The 19,544-nt window shown below is 44.4% G+C and overlaps 1 protein-coding gene across 2 annotated transcripts; it reads right to left on the reverse strand.

Moving 5' to 3' along the window:
* Positions 1-237: 237 nt before the first annotated feature.
* LOC115107839 (WD repeat-containing protein 26) lies at positions 238-15,592 on the reverse strand. 2 transcript variants are annotated; one of them, XM_029631507.2, is made up of 14 exons: positions 15,015-15,592; positions 12,786-12,885; positions 12,173-12,229; positions 7,966-8,102; positions 7,073-7,170; positions 6,682-6,856; positions 5,906-6,044; positions 5,595-5,735; positions 5,017-5,136; positions 4,500-4,645; positions 4,055-4,133; positions 3,718-3,847; positions 3,227-3,421; positions 238-3,138 (listed from the first exon to the last, which is right to left on the reverse strand). In XM_029631507.2, exons 1-14 carry the CDS (start codon positions 15,299-15,301, stop codon positions 3,113-3,115), a joined length of 1,830 nt encoding a protein of 609 aa, XP_029487367.1. In that variant the 5' UTR covers positions 15,302-15,592; the 3' UTR covers positions 238-3,112. The 2 variants fall into 2 exon arrangements, with proteins under 2 accessions (XP_029487367.1, XP_029487368.1); XM_029631508.2 differs by having other exon boundaries at positions 6,700-6,856; positions 15,015-15,393.
* Positions 15,593-19,544: the final 3,952 nt, after the last annotated feature.

The following is a 19,544-nucleotide window of genomic DNA, read 5'->3' on the forward strand; positions in this document are numbered from 1 at the left end:
GAACCAGTCAACAGTACTAACAAAGTTAAACACAGGAAAATGAGGGCTCCTTTCAGTCTGAGAACTCAAACTTTCCTCTAAAGTCTGTCGAGACATGTTGCCTCTTTACACAAACCTAAAGTCAGTTTAGCTCTGTACTCCCTCATGGTTATGGGGAACTGTGGATAGGATTGGATAATGTAAACTGATCCAATATCTGTAATCCAGCCCCTTGATACTTCCATGTTGGGCCACAGCTCTTTTTCAAAACCCTGAAAGCTTTATTGAAAATATGCACACAACACTTCTCCTACACAACGATACAAAACAGTACAATCACTTTTGTAAATAAAACAAATGCAAACAGATCCCCGTCCCACAATTACTCTTTTAATCTGCTACCGTAAACCCTTACTCCCCCACCCAGCCCCAACACCTCCAGAGAGAGAAATAAGATAGCTATTAGCATCAAATCATAAACAGTCCTAGAAACTCCAAGACAAAGGAAGAGTAGACACCAAGTTGCATTCAGACATAGCATGTCACCAGCAGGTGAATTATAACTTTGTGAAAGCTTTTGGGTTCTTCACTTTTTATTTGCCTCAACTCCTCAGACATGACATAAGGTGTGGATGGGCAGTTCAAGTCCATTCAGGGGTCCAAGAGATGGAAGGTTCTAGAATGGGAAAAGCACCATTCCAGAATGTGAAACACAGATCGTGGAATCACACATACCTACAGAGCCACGATCGAGTCTCAAGTGCTTTGATTTTGGTAGGGGTAGAAACAGCAAACGCAACCAACAGTGGCACAAAAAAAAGCACAATTTTTTTGTCCTGGACATATTCCACAGAGACATGAGTATTGAATCACTGCACAATGTCTCACTTTTAAAAGACGAGGGGTGGACATTTTAAACCTGATTCTTAAGGTAACACACTCCCAAAACATAACTCAACCCACTCATATTGGCATGAGTGTTACTGTGCATATTCACTATTAATATGTAAGAAGTAGTGGATAAGTAAAAATGAAACCCGAAAGACAAAACTAATCATAAGATGAATTAAAAAAAATATATAGGACACCAGTTGTCTGGTTATATTTTAATATGATAATACAGGGAGAGAGAATGAAATTATATAATGAGAACAAAAAATGAAAGTAAGAAAATATTTCATAAAAACGGACAGAAAAGCGTTCTTTTTAAACATTTAATATCAGTCCATAGCAAATAGTCATTACATACCCCGAATCGGGAGGAAGAAAGCTCTGTATGGTGCCTTCATCACTGAAAAGGAGGACTTGGCTGGAGAGAAAGGGGTGTTGTGCAGAAATCAGTCTTGCTCAGTAAGGGCTGTAAGCCTATGTAAGATGGAGCAGCTATGCCTGTGTATATGCCGGAGGTTGTGTTTGGTTCTGTATGCTTAACAATAAGAACGCTGCACTACTGTGTACTGTGTAGGGTGCATGGAAGTGTGGCGTGAGCCAGATTCCAATATGATCACTTCCACCCATAAAACCTTGCCTATACCTATCCAGCTCTGTCAAAGGTGTGACTAGGGGTAGACCTCAGTGACGTGTTTTGGGCGTACATGTGGGTGTGTGTCTGGAGGGGACAGGCGGGGGTGTGTGTGTAAAGGGGAAAACTCTGTAAAGCTGTGAATTTTCCCACAAAACTGATCCAACTCCGGTATCTCAGTGCCATTCCAATGGTAGGTGTTGTTAAGGAGAAATATATAAAAAAGCAAAGTCAAATGTAAAAAGAAAAGCCCAAGTAAAAAAAAAAAAAAAGAGTTTCTACAAAATGGCTCTCCAAGTATTATTTGTTCCACAGATAGAGGTCGCTCTGGGGTTTTGGATTAATTTGAAAATGGATTAAAATCCTCTTTATAATTTCACTGGGGGAGGAGGGGGAAGCATGATCTTCTGCTGGTGTGCATGCCCCTGCATTCACTCACCTAAACAAAAACCCAGAAGTTCACCCATACACACAAGCTCATCCATACACACACACAGAGGAAGGACAGGTGCAGTCCTCAGTGTACGGCAATAGTTGCATGTACAGACCTCTACATCCAAGAGTATGTCATTCTTAGAGATACTCAACACGAGGACTGGTTCACGCTTGGCCCTACAGCGGAGACGCAACCACACTACACCAGCTACCACTGACCTCTCACCTTTGACAGCTGACCTTTACCCCCTCCCAACAGGCAGATCTAGTGGAACTGTGAGCTGTGCGGTTGATAGCTTAAGCTCGGAAGCGGGAGATAGGGGGAGTCAGAGGGTGCGACTCGGGGGACATTGGCGCGAGTGTGTCCGTGTTAGACTTTAAACAAGGGATAAAATTAGCTTTTCCTAATTGAGAGAGTATTCTTCACACTAAAGCACTCCACGGCCACTACTCCTAGTTCAACCCTAGGATTCACCTGTTAAATGATAACAATAAGAATGCTATGACTATCGTAAAAAAAAAAATCAAAGTAAGCATAGCCTTTGAGTTTTTCTTTGTCGGTTGGTTGGTTTTGTGTTGATTTTCTGCTTTCATCCAACAACTCAAGTGCGAAGAAAGGAGCAAGAGGAGAAAGGAGAACAGAAAAACTAATAAACGGAAGAGTTGCTATAACCCCCTCCACCCCTTTTAACACCCCATCACCCTCCCCATGGACACACACGGGTAGGTGAGAGAGACAGATGACAGACACGGTCCAATCCATGTAGATGGTCTGTAATGGCTGTCTGAAGGGGTCAGGGGCGTGATGCTGTGCCTGAGGCCCAGGGAAGAGGTGGGTTTCCAGGGGAATATTCAGGGGAGAGCCCCTGGTGTGGCTGTGGCCTTGCTGGGAAAGGGGGTGGAAGAAGAGGGAGCCAGCAGGGAGTACCAATGGATCAGATCGATTTCCCAGGTCACTGGTCTTCCAAGTCACTGGTTCTGGTTTTGGATGAAGACCTAGTTTTGTAAGAGTGTTTTCATCCTCACCTCCATAGTTTTGCCCGGTCATGAGACAATTGATTTACTTTTCTGTTTTGTAAGGTTTTGGATTTCGTTCTCGTTTTGATGTTTATTTCTTGTTGGTTCGTTTTATTTCTTGATGTAAAAGAGAATAAGTTTTCCATTCCAATGTCACCATCAACTGTCCATGTTGCTGCAGTTCTCTGGGGAGAGATGAGAGTGACATAATTACCTGTAAAACTTTTGCCCTTACTACGGCCATTGAACTAACAAAATGCTAGCGGTATTTACCATTGAGCCCGTCGACCACCTGTGTGTCGAGGAAGGGTGCGGGGCCCCAGACACGCACAGTGCCGTCGTCCGAGGCGGAGGCCATGAGGCCTGGGATGGCGGGGTTCCAGCTAACGCAGTTGACTGTGCGAGTGTGCCCTGTTAGTTCAGCAATGGGTAGCTCACTGCGTCGGTGCCAGATATAGACCTTATGGTCTTGGGGGGGTGTAAGAGAGAGAGAGAGAGGGGGGGTTACAATGGTATTAATATAGAAAATATCAGCCATATGTCAACCTTCCTATGATATGCTGAAAAGGTTGCTGTATTTGTGTGCTTATGTATGTGAGAGATGGAGACATGGGTTGAGCCCATAACTGGAACACAGCCATAGTGAGGGACACAGTGGTGAACACGTTTGTTGTAGGTCTCAACAACTACAACACTAATCCTAAGTTTGAGGAGTAGCTGTGGTCAGTGCCTAAAATGGCTGCTGTTGGGTCTGTGGGTGGTACCTTCGCTGCCGCTGGCAATGAAGTCTTCATTGTGGCCTCCGAAGCAGGAGTGGATGGTGTAGAAGCCCTGGGTCACACCTTGGTACTTCCTCACCAACACTCGGTCCTGCAGGTCCCAAAGATGCACTCCCTGTAGGGGGAGAATGGAGGGAGGAGGGGAGGAAGGAGAGGGAGCAGTTAGACACTAAACACAGCCATTAGCACTGGTACATTCTCCTCCATCTCCCTCACACAAACAGACACTAGTCCACACGCACACACAGAGAGAGACAGACACGCAGAGTACTGCTGGTACAGTCCTTTCAGTATTCAAGTATAGCACCCTCTCCCCATTCACCTGAGTTGCTACATTTAACAAAGCTAATCTTCCGTTCTTGGAAACAGTGAAAGACATGATAGGATGGTCCTCCTGAACTCTGTAAAAGAGGAATTCACAACAGAGATCAATCACTGATCTGTGTTCTGTTCAATGATATCTGTATACAGACAACTTCATATGTAAGAGGAGTCATTCTGAAGGTATTACTTGGTCCAGTAAAGCTTCCTTTAGGTCTGTTAATAATCTATTTATAAAACATGAATAAAAAGTAGGAAACAGTTAGTAATTCATGTATAATTTGTTAATGTATTCATTATGCATGTATAAACCATGCATGTATAAACCATGCATGTATAAACCATTTATTACTAATACTTCTGAACCATTTTGTTGTTGTTAATCTACTGAATAATAGTCAGGAGGGTGATTGTGATCTGGTACGGGGAGAAACCGCAGCCCTCACATGTTTCTGTCCGTTAGGTCCTCAAAGTTGTAACCCCGGATCCGCTGGTGAGTGTCTGATGCTAGCACAGTCCTGCCGTCCCCCACACACCAGAGGCACTGCACACGCACGCCCTCCCACGAGTCCAACAGGTTACCATCCAGGTCCTGGCAATCATACACACAGGCCAGAAACAGGTAGAAAAATCAGACAGACAGATTCAGACACACAAATACACAGTTTGTAATATACTAGATCCTGACAGTCTCTGTTCTGAAGGTCAGCAGGTTCTTGTCAGCTAATCAATGAGAAGTGAGGGTGCATATCTAAAAGTAGTCTGTCCATTTACTGTATTGTATTAGTCCCTCCCCGCTGCAGTATAATTCATTCCTGCTGTCCTGTATCCTCCTCACTACTCACACACTGGCAGGACAAACTGGAAGAACCAACTGACGCTGGTATATCTGGTGGATAGATCACACACACAGCAAACTGGTAGAACACACTAATACACACATCCTCCTTTTACAATACTTACACACTGGTAGAACTGTCCCCTCTGTCCCCCGGTGACAAAGCGTTTCCCGTCAGGGTTCCAGGCCACACTGGTCAGACTGTCCTCGTGGGACTGGCTCATCTTGGTCCGCAACTCGCCCGTCTACCCACCAGGGCACAAACACCACTCAGTCAGTACACAGACACTGAAGAGTTCCCAGCCTGGATGTCGACACACTGATGCGGCTGGCTTCCGGGTTAAGTGTGCATTGAATCAAGAAGCAGTGCGGGTTGGCTGGGTCGTGTTTTGGAGGACGCATGGCCCTCGACCTTCGCCTCTCCTGAGTCCGTACGGGAGTTGCAGCGATGAGACAAGACTGTAACTACCAATTGGATACCACGAAATTGGGGAGAAAAATGTGTAAAAAAAAAACAGGCCCATCTAAATCAGGTACTCTGACCAATAAATTACATTAATTGATGTGTTTCTATTTATTTAACTAATTATTTAGTTCAATCAACCCTTGTCCTGGACGGCTGCAGTCTATGCCTGTACAGATTTTTTTTACCTGCACTAACATACTGTTTTGCCATCCAGGGTATGTGTGTGTGTTGCCATACCTGGACGTTCCAGAGCCAGAGTTCGGAGCAGTCATCGGGTCCGCAGGCGATCAGGTAGGCGTCGTCAGGGCTCCAGGCCAGGTAGGACACACCGTAGGCATGGCCCTCTAAGGTCCGCAGCAGCTTCAACTGGTGGCTCTCCTAGACAGCACACACAGACACCAGGCTCTGGATTAGAGTAAAGCACTAACGGAAAGACAGTAGATGGTGGCCATCTTTGCCATTAATGCAGCAGATGACTCCTATAAGGCATATAATGGGAATGTACACAGCCGATAGTGTGGGGGATTTGGGCTCAGTGTGGTACTCACAGGGTCCACCTGCCAGATGATGACGGTGGTGTCTTTGGAGCCGGTGGCCAGCTTGGTGCCGTTGTTGGAGAACTTACAAAACCACACCTCGTTACAGTGCTCTGTGAGGATCTGCTGCGTGTAGCACGGGAACTGCTTCCTGTGGACAGTGCCAACCAGGAGAGACGTCAACCAAGGTCAATCGGTCAAATAAAAGGGAGAGAAAGAAGAAAATGAAGGACAGTGGAGAGGGACAGAGAGAACAAGGTAAAGAATGAAGAAGAGCGGATAGAGAGGCTACTGATGGGAGTCAGTCATTTATTCCTCGTGTCCCTAATAAAAACTTTTTTTTATTTTTTAAACTAACTCTGCATTGTTGGAAAAGGACTCATAAGTAAGCATTTCACTGTTTTTCTACACCTGCTGTTCACAAAGCATGTGACAAATAAAACGTATGTGGTAAATGATTGAGGGTGATCTTTTCTGTTCACTTTACGACTCTTGCAGTGCGCAACATTTCTGAAATCAAAAAACATCGTAGCATTCCAAAAATATTGCAGGTCGCTACTGCATTACATGCAACTGATCTGGGCTCGAGTTTTTCCAGGTCAGGTCAAGAGGTCAGGAAAGCTCTGTATCACACACAAAGACCCTGTATTTAAACACATGCCTTTCTTTATATCCACATAAATGATTGCCTCCATCTTTACCGATGTCTACAGCAGGCATCGTAAAAAGGAGAGGTTTTCAGGTTTTGTTTTTTGCACATTTCAGCTGTGTTTGGCAGAAAATGTCACCCTGAGTGTGTTGCTGACCGGCTGCAGACGTGGTCCAGGAGCAGGGAGACAGAGTCCAGGCTGCTGTCCAGTTTGGTGTTGTGGTAGAGGCAGCGGTCCCTCTGCAGCTCCACAGCCTGTCTCAGCAGGGTCTGCAGCCTGCGTGGGGGAAGCATCACCGACGGGGGCAGGTACGCTGGAGAGGGAGTGGGTTGGAGAGAAGGACAAGAGACGGGAGTCAAACTATAGTCCAGTCTGAAGTGCATCCCTAGACCCCTGTGAAGCCCTGTGTGACTTTGTGTATATGGTGTCATGAGGCTGTATGTGACGTAGTGTGTGTATTTTTGTGTTTATATGAAATGTGTGTTTGTGTGTGTGTGTGTGAGTGGTGGAATGTGGCCAGTGTTCTCACTCTGTAGCTTGTCAAGCAGTCGGCAGCGTGAATTTGCGCCTTTGCCGTCCCACTCTGCCTTGGCGCGCAGGTCCTCTGCATGGCTACACATCAGATACCTACACAAAACAAAAAACCAGTCAGACTACAACATACTCCACTGGGCAAATACTTGTTATGCATGACCTCTAATAACAGTTTAATTAACCTGTACACGCTGGTTATTACTCCAAAGCCACATTGAACTCTCACTCATCTCATATGTATTTACTGTATTCTATACTATTCCACTGTATTTTAGTCCGTGCCGCTCTGACATCGGTCGTCCATATGTATATAGTATTAATTCATTCCTACTTAGATTTGTGTGTATTGGGTATATGTTTGTAATTTGTTAGATATTACTTGTTAGATATTAGTGCACTGTCGGAGCTAGATGCACAAGCATTTCGCTACACCCGCAATAACATCTGCTAATCACATGTATGTGATCAATAAAATTTGATTTGACAATGTGACTGATCAACCACTGACGCAAATTTGGTTGTTAGTTTTTCTTGATAAATGTAGGTTTCCACTGACTGCTTGAGAGACAGAGTGGCATACTTAGTGAGCATGCGGATGCATCTGATATTGACTCATTGATTGATTATTTTATTTACCCACTGAATATTTGGATCCTGTCCCGAGTTGTACTTGACCGTGTGACAGTTGATGATTGACTTACGTATTGACTTATGTAAATGGTGCGATTGATAGACAGGCAAACCCTCTGAGGATGCTGTTTGCACATATTGATCAGACAGCGGATTGATATGATTGGTAGAAACGGTAATGTGACACTGACTGACTGTGTGGAGCACTGATCGGTTGAATCATCTGATGATTAAAGTGAACGAAAGGTAATGGCGTACCCGCTGAGAACATGGATGCGGTCCGTGTTGTACTTGAGCGGCGTGAGCTCTCCCCTGAGCACCTGCAGAGCCTCGAGAACCTTCCCGTCCTCCAAATACTCCAGATACTTCTGCTGCAGGAGCAGGAACTTCATACGCTACAGAGAAAGAGGGAGGGAGAGGGGTAGATGAAGGAGAAGAGAGAAAGGTGGAGTAGGAGGTGGTGAGAGACGAAGAAATTAGAGAAATGGAGAGAGGGGCAGGAGGGGGGGTTGATAGATTATGTAGACAAAGGATGAGAGAAAAGGGGGAAGAAAAAGATGAGTAAAAAGGAGAGAGAGAGGAGAAACAAATGAAGTAAGCAAGTGGTGACAAAAGGGTTTCATAAAAAGCGTTGGGAGCCCAGAAACATGACCAACAGATTTTAGATGAATAGTAATTAGCTCATTTCAGAACATAACACCTCCAACAACTCTGATCCTGTGCTTCAAAGGGTGCAGGCACTCATACCAGAGAGAAAGAGGCAAAGTGAGAGGCTCGACTCTGCCCCAAGATCTGTCTGAGCGAAAATACAGCGAGAAGCAGAGGAAGTGGGGATTATTGGTATGGAGGTCAATGAGAGAGTTGAATTTGGTCAACATAAAATGTTATTGCTAATTTCCTATGCAAGGCTGATTTGATCGGATAGAAGTTCAATATTTAGGTTGTTAGAAATGTATTTATATACGTGGCATTGCAGAAACTTAGAAAAAATATATTTTAATTCAGAGTTGTGCCTGTTGTTTACACAAAGTCTTAACAAAGGGGCCCCCCAGGGGTGTGTCCTCAGTCCTCTGCTGTACTTCCTGTTCACCCACAACTGCGTGGCTTTAAACGACACAAACATCAAGTTTGCTGACCTGATAAACAACAATGACGAGTCAACCTATAAAGAGGTGGTAAGTGAACTGGCATTGTGGTGTCATGACAACAACCTCTCACTCAACGTCAGGAAAACAAAAGGAGTTTATTTTTTACTTCAGGAAGCAGAGGAAACATGCCCCGACCCAAATCAACGGTAGAGTCACAAGTTACGTTCCTCGGCGTTCACTTGTCATGAAACACCACCACTCGTCCAGATGACGCAACAGCACCTCTACTTCCTAAGGTGGCTGAAGAAATCTGGCATGCCGACCCAGGTCCTCTCTAAATACTACAGCTGGACAATCACGGCCTGGTACAGCAATTGCGCCATCCACAACCACAAGGCCCTCCAGCAGCTGGTGAAGACAGCCCAGTACATCACTGGGACCGCGCTCCAACCCATTCAGGTAATCTACTCAAAACGGTGCCCGATGGAAGGCACGCAGCATCATCAAGCTTTTCTCTCCCTTAGCATGGGGCAGCCGGTATCGGAGCATGAGGTCTGATTCCAACAGGCTCAGAGACAGTTTCTATCTACAAGCCATCAGACTGCTGAACACTTGAGCTGGACTGACCACCTGCTCTGATTCTCCTCCGCTTAGCACACACACACCAGACTCGTATTACACTGTTCAGTTTATACACTGCCCCCACCATCCCCAAAACACATGTAAATATTGGAGTATAAATTGTGCCTTCCTGTATTATCCTTATGCTAAAAATGTTATTATATTCTACTGCCATTTACTTTATTTCTTATCGCATTGTCGATAAGGAACCTGCAAGTAAGCATTTCGTTGGACGATGCATACCATGTGTATCCCGTACATGCGGCTAAAAAAAACGTGAAACTGGTTGGCTAGAATGTTCTCGCCTCCTCCTGCATGCTTTCCGCCTTCGTGGACACTTATGCCCATTATTAGAGCAGTCAGTCCCACATAGTTCATCTTTGCTCATACCGATATCATTTGAGTGACAGGCAGCATTAACATGGTGACAATGAATTGGGGAGGTATTGGTTGGCCTTCGTGTCATGTGGTGGGCGTTGGCTTAACCCCAGAGATCTCACAGTGCCAGCTGTAACTAGCCACTTCCTTGTTAACTTAATATTTGTGACCACAAACAAGAGTGTTAACCAGTCAGAGTATTTTGGTCAGTGCTGACATTTATGGTATTTATTTATTTAACCAGGCAAGTCAGTTACCTACTCCGGCCAAACCCGGATGACGCTGGGCCAATTATGCGCCGCCTTATGGGACTCCCAATCACGGCTGGTGGTGATACAGCCCGGAATTAAACCAGGATCTGTAGTGATGCCTCTAGCAATGAGATGCAGTGCCTTAGACCGCTGCGCCACTTGGGAGCCCTATTATTAAAGGAATCCATCTTATCTTGGGCTTGCCACAGCCCAACAGACGAGTTACCGCACCCTAACATAGACAGACGTGTGTCCAAGTGCACAACACACACAACCTGTCAGAAGGACCAACACGGTTTGACCTTTTCAATTATAACCATGACTCTGGCATATAAAATGACCATTGTTAAGTGTCCACCATAATCAGCTTGACATAACTTGCATACCTTCTTGCTATATGGCAGGGCAGAAAACGACTATTCCTTTTTAGACATTCATAAAACAGGATATAGTTTACCTCGAGTTAAAATGAATTGTGCAATATCAAGCCTTTGGTTCACCAGAATAAAACTCCACAGGCGCTTGACTAAGCCACAGGAGACCATTTTGAGATCTATCCTTTTCATTCTACTACTACTGACTTTGCTGATAGCTACATTGAAGAAATGTGATTGATGATTGCGATATGTGGTTGTCCCACCTGGCCACCTTAAAATGAATGCACTAATTTAAGTCGCCCTGGATAAGAGTGTCTGACTCAAATGTATCCTGTCTCCTAATGAGCTAGCAAGGTCTAATCCTCATCATTTAGCCTAGCTGCAGTCCTCCGTGTTCTTTAGATGACATCTGAACGCGCTGTACCCGTGGTAGAGGCGACTCCCCTCATTAACAATCTCAGAAGAACAGCTGAATGACAAATGAGCTCCATCATAGGGCTCCACCAGAATATGTATGGATATTAGATGATATACAGAAAACAAAATGTACAAGACATACAGTTGACTGAAAATCTACAATGAACCCACTAACCACATTTCCATCTACAGTCTTTATGCAACAAAATTCATACCATATTAAAAAATATCACGACAGCTGTGATAGAAACAGGAAGTTACGTTAAAATTGTATAAATGCCAACATAATTTGTTTGTTCGATATGGTGGGATCTTTGTCTAAAATTAATTATACAAGAAAATGCAGTGGAAACACCTTTGAGCAAATATTGATATAACCATCATATCGAAGTAAACTCAAGTGTCACGCCATGGTGTCCTCCCACTACGACTAGGGAAAACATGCAGTTTAAATTAGGCTACAGATGAAAAAAAGTTACGAACTTCACAGGGTAGTGAAAGTGCATGGTATGAGTTCAATGCTCCTTTCCAATAAAATGCCACAGGTCTTATTCTGGTGACATGATGATCAATGCTTGACTGCCAAGTTGACAAATAAAAATATTGTAGCTCTTATCAATAATCTCATTATGTAGACCAGCCTACCTGCACTGCATCTGCGAGTTGTTGGCTACAGTGCACATGCCAAGACCAGAGTAGGCACATTTGCTATCTAACGCAACAGCTTGTGACAAAACGATCGTTAGAGTTGAAAATGTGATGGAAACACATTGAACATTAGATTTTTATTCCGTACATGAAAATTAAGCGAAAAAAAGTACATTTTTGTGAGCACTAAGTCATCACGCACTGATTTCTATCTGCAACAAGTCAGTTCGATGGAAACACACCACTGGTGGGGAAATTCACATATTTTCTTTATGCAGATTTTCAAAAATTTTGCATGAAAATCTGTCACCAATTAGATGAAACCTAGCTACTAATAATGCAAAATTCTTTAAACACTAACAATGTGATTATACAACTGTGTTTTTGTTGCATAATAATATTGGTGGAACATTTTACTGATAATCATTCCATACACTTAGCATCTGACCAGCAAATTATTAAATGCAGGATACTATACCCCCATATATGAGGATATCTGTTGTAAACATTCCATTCAGTCCGTCCGAGGTATTCTGGAACACTTGAAATTCCAGTCAGAATGGATCCGCCTCACAAGAGGGACTTTCTAATCTAGAACAGTCAGGTTGGGGACGGAACCGTTCTAGAACCCGTGGTCCCCTTTCACTGCGTTGATGACTGTCATTCAGGTCAGGTTTGGGCTTACCACAATAGCGTTGGGAGAATGCATCAGTGCCCTCAGCTCGTTGAGATCATTCTCAGCCTGGACCAAAACAAAGAGAGAGAGGGGAGACAAATAGTTGGCTCAGCACTTTCAAGCCACAAAAACGACAAATCAAAACAGTTGACCACTACAATAACCACACTCTTTCTCAGTGGAGGAAGTCAATAACTGTCATTGTCATGGTGGGTGAAGCCATTTTGTGGCTACAGTTCAGATAATGCTCAGTAATATCTGTACTTTTATGGGATTAAAAAAATATTATGAACATTTTTTACAAGCCTTATTTGCCCAAGGCTCTTGGAATGGGAGTATTGTGGCAATGTAGAAGAGAAAGTAATTACACAAACAACTCTAAGATCCCTACTAGGAACTTAGCAACCTATATTTTCATCAACAAGTTCCAATATTTTATTGATTGGCACAAATGGTTATTAACAGCACTGTTTATGTATTCCATATGTAGCTTAATGTTGGTGTTGTACATGTGATAGATACTTAGTAACATAACCATGTTAAAGGTACTCTTGAAGAAAATGTGTGCAGGCTATGCCTAACATTAAAGGTGCAGGTGTAACTATGGTAACGTGGGACCCACCTTTTCCCACTCCCCCTCCATGACGTTGTTGCGGAACTTTGTGGCTGAGGTATGTTCCAGTCTGCAGCCCGACTCCTGCATTAGCAGGTCCACTGTTTGACTGCAGAGAAGAGAGTGGGGAAACATTTTTTATTTTTGTTGACCTTTATTTCACTAGGCAAATCAGTTAAGAACAAAATCTTATTTACAATGACAGCCTACACCGGCCAAACCCTAAACAGGATGACACAGGGCCAATTGTGAGCAGCCTTATGGGTCTCCCGATCATGGCCTGTTGTGATACAGCCTGGGACCGAACCAGGGTCTTAGACCGCTGCACCACTCGGGAGCCATAAAAACATTACCTCAATGTTTACAGCAAACATTAGCTGACCATTTGAAAGAGACGGACATTAACGTACAGATGTAAAGGAACTAAAATGTCAGCCCAAAATCAATTGACCACGGAGAGATTAATTAAACATGAATTGCCTAAACATTCATAGCAAACAGCTTAACATTGGCCAACAAGACAGCCAATGAACCTGATGTTATACCAGACCGACAGACAGGGAGAGAGACAGGCATAACATAATCTAAACCATATCCAACAATAAATTATAATTCATTAGTAATAATTAGTTATAATTATAGACTAGACCTGTTAACTGTGTGTACCTTTTCTGTAAATCTCTATAAATGTGCTGAGAAGGTGTCTGTGATAAAATGGAGTGGGGCTGTACTGACAACATAGCATGATGACATCATCCTCATGTATCAAAGAAGAGTGTGGTGCAGCAGTGTTTACAGCGTCACCCTGCTGAGTTCAGACACCATTCTCACGTTCCATCCCACTTTTGAAATGTAGGGGAGTCAGTTCCATAGCAGATAATGCATGTATTTATCCCCCATACAAACATACCCAAACAGGCTCTCTTAGCAGCTCCTGTAATGGCAGTTCTACTGGCGAGCAGTAGTAGGCTGGGTCTATCAAACACTGCATTAACAGTCCATTATGGTGACATGGGCCAATTTAGCCATGGAGGGCTCAAAATATTGTGTTCCTCCTATCTATTATTAGAGTCAATCAACGTTTCTAATCTATAACAGCTGAATAGATGCGCATTTCACAGCAGCCATGAAATCATTCCCTAGTGGGGAAGTCATTCTGATTACTTTACTTCATTACCACCAATATGTTTTTCTTCACTACCACCAATAATGATACGAGTTAAACATCGCTCTGATTTTGCATCTGGGGCTATAAAATGGTGATTGTGTCCAAATTTAGACGACTGCCATTGTTGACATGGATGTCATATTTATTTGTCTGCAAATAGCAACGCCAGAATAATATACGCGGTTAGAAAGATATAACCACTGGTTTAAGAGGCTGTACCATGGTTGTTGTTCAAGACGACTGCCGCTCAAAAGGTTTCAAAAGAAACACTGACCCTGTTTTCTACTTTACAGCAATGTATCAAGCAAACTCCTTTAATGACGTTATCTTTGTAAACACCAAATGTCAATGTCATGAAAACACGCAAGCAATCGAAAGGGCCAAATATGGGAAACACAGGGGAATGAAAACAAATTGACGCTGTCAAACAGGGTATTGTTATTCTCCCTACGCACTTTTGCACAATCCTCTAAAAACGCAGGCATTTAATTTCTGACACATATTCTAACGTTACACGGTGCCACCACAGTATAAAATAGGCGAAATCGATAAGGTCATTTCAAACAGGCTATGGTCATTTACATCCTTAGTAGCCACAAGTCAATATATATTTTGCAGCATATTTCGCTGGATTACAAGGTGATGTAATGCGATTTCCACCCGTGTAACAAAATACATATACAACTCACAACACGCAGTTCAACTAGCCCTATAAAGGTTACTCTGAAAAAAAGTTAGTGTGGGGTCAAGGTAGCCAACCAAATTATGAACTGTCTTGAGTTTTTATTCTGTATAAAAGGTCAGAATAACAATCGTAACGAAGACTAGTGGTTCTATCGACCTACCACTCCGTATTGTGCAAAATGGACCCCTTCTTCCTCCGACTAACGTTAGCTTGCTAACTACCCCCTCCCCCATGTTTGTCTGTCAAACGCAGAATTCCGTTTATCAACGGCCACCACGCAGTTCGCCATTTGAAAAAAAACCTCACAAATAAATGGTATTTCATGAATCATGTGCTTTGACATGTTGGGGTTTTTTCCTTCCAATGACACGTCGTGTAAACTTACTTTAGCCCTAACCCGTGGAGATGTTGTCCTATTAATCGGATGACATCTTCCTCCGACTGCGAAAGGCGTTTCTTCTTTTTCATGGAGCCGACCTCCGAACCAGAGGCTGTGGAAGTCCCTGAGCCCGGTCCGGCTCCGTTATTGGTACCGACACCATTCCCATTGTTTGTGCTGACCAGAAGCCCGTTGAAGTGCGTTCCCCCAGCCGAGGATGACTCCCCGTTTTGCGCGCTGTTCAGGCAGGAAAGCTCTGAATCCTGTCCCTGTCCTGCCCCGTTTGACTGCATGTTATTGCCGCTGATATTGTTGACAAGGGTCCGGTTAAAGTGAATAGCAGAGGTGGCTTGGTGATGTGGAGAAGTAGTAGCAAGTCCCAAAACAACTCCAGAAAGGCCTGTCGCAACTGTTGAATCCCCGGACTCTCCTGCTCCCTCCGCCGCCGAGGCTCGGTGTTTCTTCCGTGGGGGCGGCGACGCTCCGCCGGTGTCCGAGTCGGAGGAGGAGGAAGCGGAGGCCAGAGTTTCCTCACCGAGAGCGGCCGTGGTTAGAAGCCGGCGAAGCCCCGGGTGGGAAAGGAGGTTTTAGCTCCCAGAATTTAGACTTCGTAACCCGGCTGAGAACGCACTGACTCCGTGATAGTTCCGTCAATCGCTCCGTTTTTGTTGTTGTTTCTCTCAACAGCTGCAACCCCCTAATGGAGTCCAGACACGCTGACGTAACCGGAAATTCCTATACTACCCTGCTTCCGGTAGAATTATATAATGCATGGGTGGCGCATTGGGACCAATTTTGCATATTGATTATGGTTTTATGATAGCTTTAAAGAATTTATATTAAAATTCCAGGCAAAAATTGATTCATAAAATCCTTTTTTTTAATTGGAGGAGTCGCAATGGCTTACATTCAAATTAAATAAAATTGTATTTGTCATATGCGCCGAATACAACAGATGCAGACCTTATCATGAAATCCTTACTTAGAAGCCCTTAACTAACAATGCAGTTAAAAAAATAGAGTTAAGAAAACATTTACTAAATAAAGTATAAAAAATATCAAATCAAAAAGTAACACATGAAAATTACATAACAATAACGGGGCTATGTAGGGGGTACTGGTCCAGAGTCACTGTGCGGTGGTATAGGTTAGTCGAGGTCATTTGTAAAGTCACTATCCATATTCAGAGGAGATGATCACTTGCACTCAGTGGCGGAACTTGAATTTTATACACCAGAAACCAGACCAGAAATAATACTGCAACTCAGTCATTTCACTGTGCTGAGGATTGCTGGAAATACTGTTCTGTACAAGGTTCAAATACACACAGACCTAATAAATGGAAATGAAAACATTTTTAGTTAACACATTATACATACATAATATTTCAAGTGGCATTATCTTACAAAACCTGAGCTCAACTGTTTGAAAACAATAATAGAACATAAAGGATAATCATACTCAAGGCAAAACAAGTCCTGTCACACTAGTTTAGTCATAATATGGACTTTGGGTGGAGTGACATATGTTGTTCTATGAAGTAGTTGCCTATATCTGAATATACACACAGTAGCTAACATCTTTTACATGTACCCATCAATGTAAAAAAAAAAAAGGTATGATTTCATCTTTCAGAGAGCAAGCTGTGCTGCTCATTATCAAGGTGTATAAGCTAATAGACCTACTTTCTCTACTTTTTCACTTGGACTATCAGTTGCCAGAGAATCCAGATGTGGCTATTGGAGTACAAAAGTGAGTGTGTTTTTGTTTTTCTTAATATGTAGAAACGGTACGCTTGCCTATGCTCTAACTGTACGCTTGCCCATGGCATTTAAATTTAAGCCGTTAAAACATGTCTCTAGTGGGTTCATATATATAAGAATGATGACTCCATGTGTAATCTGTACTATGTCTGTTGTATCAGCAGGTGTGGATCAGGAATGGCCCACTACTTGGTGAGGCAGTGCTGTAGTGGTGGTGGGACCAGTGCTGTTGCTACTTTCATGAAGAAGGTTAGTAGCTCCCCCTTCCCTTTGACAAAGATAGCCCTCTCCGGATGAAGTGGAATCCATACTCCTTCATGATGTTATAGCAGTCCTCCACCACCTAGGGGCAGTACATCATAGGGTAATGACAGATAAAAATGGTCCACAGGTCTATATGAGAAAGTGACGTTTTCAATAAAAATTCGGAAGCAATCTCTCCCCATTGAAAGCAGTTCAGCCTAAAACTGTTTAGTAAATCCTGAATTCCAGCAATAACAACACGCATACAGTTTCAGTCAAACGTTTGGACACATCTACTCATTCAAGGGTTTTTATTTTGACTGTTTTCTACATTGTAGAAATGCAGAGAGTGTGCAAAGCTGTCATCAAAGCAAAGGGTGGCTACTTTGAAGAATCTCAAATATACAATATATTTTGATTAGTTTAACACTTTTTTGGTTACTACATTATTCCATGTGTGTTATTTCATAGTTGGTACAGGACGGTAGGCAGGAAACAGGAGACAAAGGGCTGTGAGACATAGGTTTAATCCTAGACACATGAAAAGTGGGATTGAATACAGAGGGTGCGAGGCAACAGAAGAAAGCAGAGGGGCTAAGGATTTTAGAGATGGGGAAAGGGCCGATGAAACGGGGGGAAAGTTTACGCGACTACACCCGGAGGGGCAGGTCCGGAGTGGAAAGCCATACCCCTCTGTCCGAGCCGATAGTGTGGAGCAGGGGCCCTTTGGCAATCCGCCTGTCGCCTATACCTGGATGTGGTCTTTAGAAGAGCGACCCGGGCTCTCTTCCAGGTACGGCGACAGCGGCAGACGAACATCTGGCGAGAGGGTATCCCAAGGAACACTCGAAGGGCGAGAGACCAGTGGCCAAGCAGGGAAGGGTGTTACTGACATATACCAACCACACAAGTTGCTGGCTCCAGGTGGTGAGGTTGGCGGAGACGAAGCAACAAAGAGCCGTCTCCAGGTCCTGATTGGCTCACTCCAACTGGCCATTAGATTGGGGGTGATAACTAGAGGATAGGCAGGCTGACGACCCTATGAGGGTGCAGAACGCCTTCCAGAACCGGGAGGAGAACTGAGGACCACGATCGGAGACCATGTCGACCGGAAGTCCATGGATCCGGAAGACCTGCTGCACCATGAGCTGAGCCACCTTCTTGGCTGAGGGTAACTTGGGAAGCGGAATAAAATGGGTGGCTTTAGAAAATCAATCCACCACCGTCAGGATCATGGTGTTGCCATCTGACGGAGGAAGACCAGTAACAAAGTCCAGGGATATATGGGACCAGGGGCGGTGAGGAACTGAGTGGTTGAAGAAGGCCAGCCGGAGTTTGCTGCAGAGTATTATTTTGTGCACACACAGTGCAGGCAGCAACAAACGCGGAGACGTCAGAAACCATGGAACACCCCCAAAAGCGTCGTCGGATGAAAGCCAGGGTCCGACGGGAGTTTGGATGACAGGTCAGTCTCAAGGAATGTGCCCATTCCAGGACCAGGGAATGGGCAGGGCCCGGAACAAACATCCAATTAGTGGCTGGGAACAATGCGCCTTACGGACCAGGTTCTCTATACCTCAGACAAGTGCAGCCGCCAGACAGGAGTTAAGGAGGATTGTCTCTGGGTCAGACGGAGTAGCAGCGAGGCTATACAAACGTGAGAGTGCGTCAGGCTTCACATTCTTGGATCCCGGGCGGTAGGAGAGAGTGAATTTGAAACAGGTAAATAACAGGACCCAAAGAGCCTGCCTAAAGTTGAGGCACTTGGCGGTGCGGAGATATTCCATGTTTTTATGGTCAGTCCACACTAAGAATGGGTGTTCTGCCCCCTCCAACCAGTGCCTCTACTCCACCAACACCATCTTGATGGCGAGGAGTTCTCGATTATCATAGTTCCTTTCAACAGGGGTAGGACGATGGGAGAGAAAAGCACAGGGGTGCAGCTTTTGGTCCTGGGCAGAACGCTGGGACAGGATAGCCCCCATTACGACATCCAAGGCGTCAACCTCCACCACAAACAGAGGGGACAGGTCCAGATAGATTAAGTTGGGGTCTGTAGTGAATCAATGCTTGAGGTCCGAGAACACCTGGTCAGCTGCTGGAGACCACGTGAATGGAACCTTGGGAGAGGTGAGTGCTGAGAGGGGGGAAGCCAGGGTGCTTTAACCCCAGATGAAGTGGCTGTAGAAGTTAGCAAATCCCAGGAAATTTTGCAGCTGCACTATGGATGTGGGTTGAGGCCAATCCACCACCACTCTCACCTTATCTGTATCCATCTGTATATGTCCTGAGGTAGACAAACACGAACTGGTTCAGCATGTCCCGGAGCACATCATTGACCAGGGCCTGGAACACAGCGGGAGCGTTGGTCAGTCCAAATGGCATAACCAAGTACTCATTGTGCTCACTAGCCATGTTTAACGCTGTATTCCACTCATCACCTTCCGTATCCGAACCAGATTGTAGGCGTTCCGAAGGTCCAACTGTGAGAATAGGGTCGCTCCCTGAAGAGGTTCGAAAGCCTAGGAGA

Source organism: Oncorhynchus nerka, linkage group LG24 (genome assembly GCF_034236695.1).
Source record: "Oncorhynchus nerka isolate Pitt River linkage group LG24, Oner_Uvic_2.0, whole genome shotgun sequence".
Taxonomy (NCBI): Eukaryota; Metazoa; Chordata; class Actinopteri; order Salmoniformes; family Salmonidae; genus Oncorhynchus; species Oncorhynchus nerka.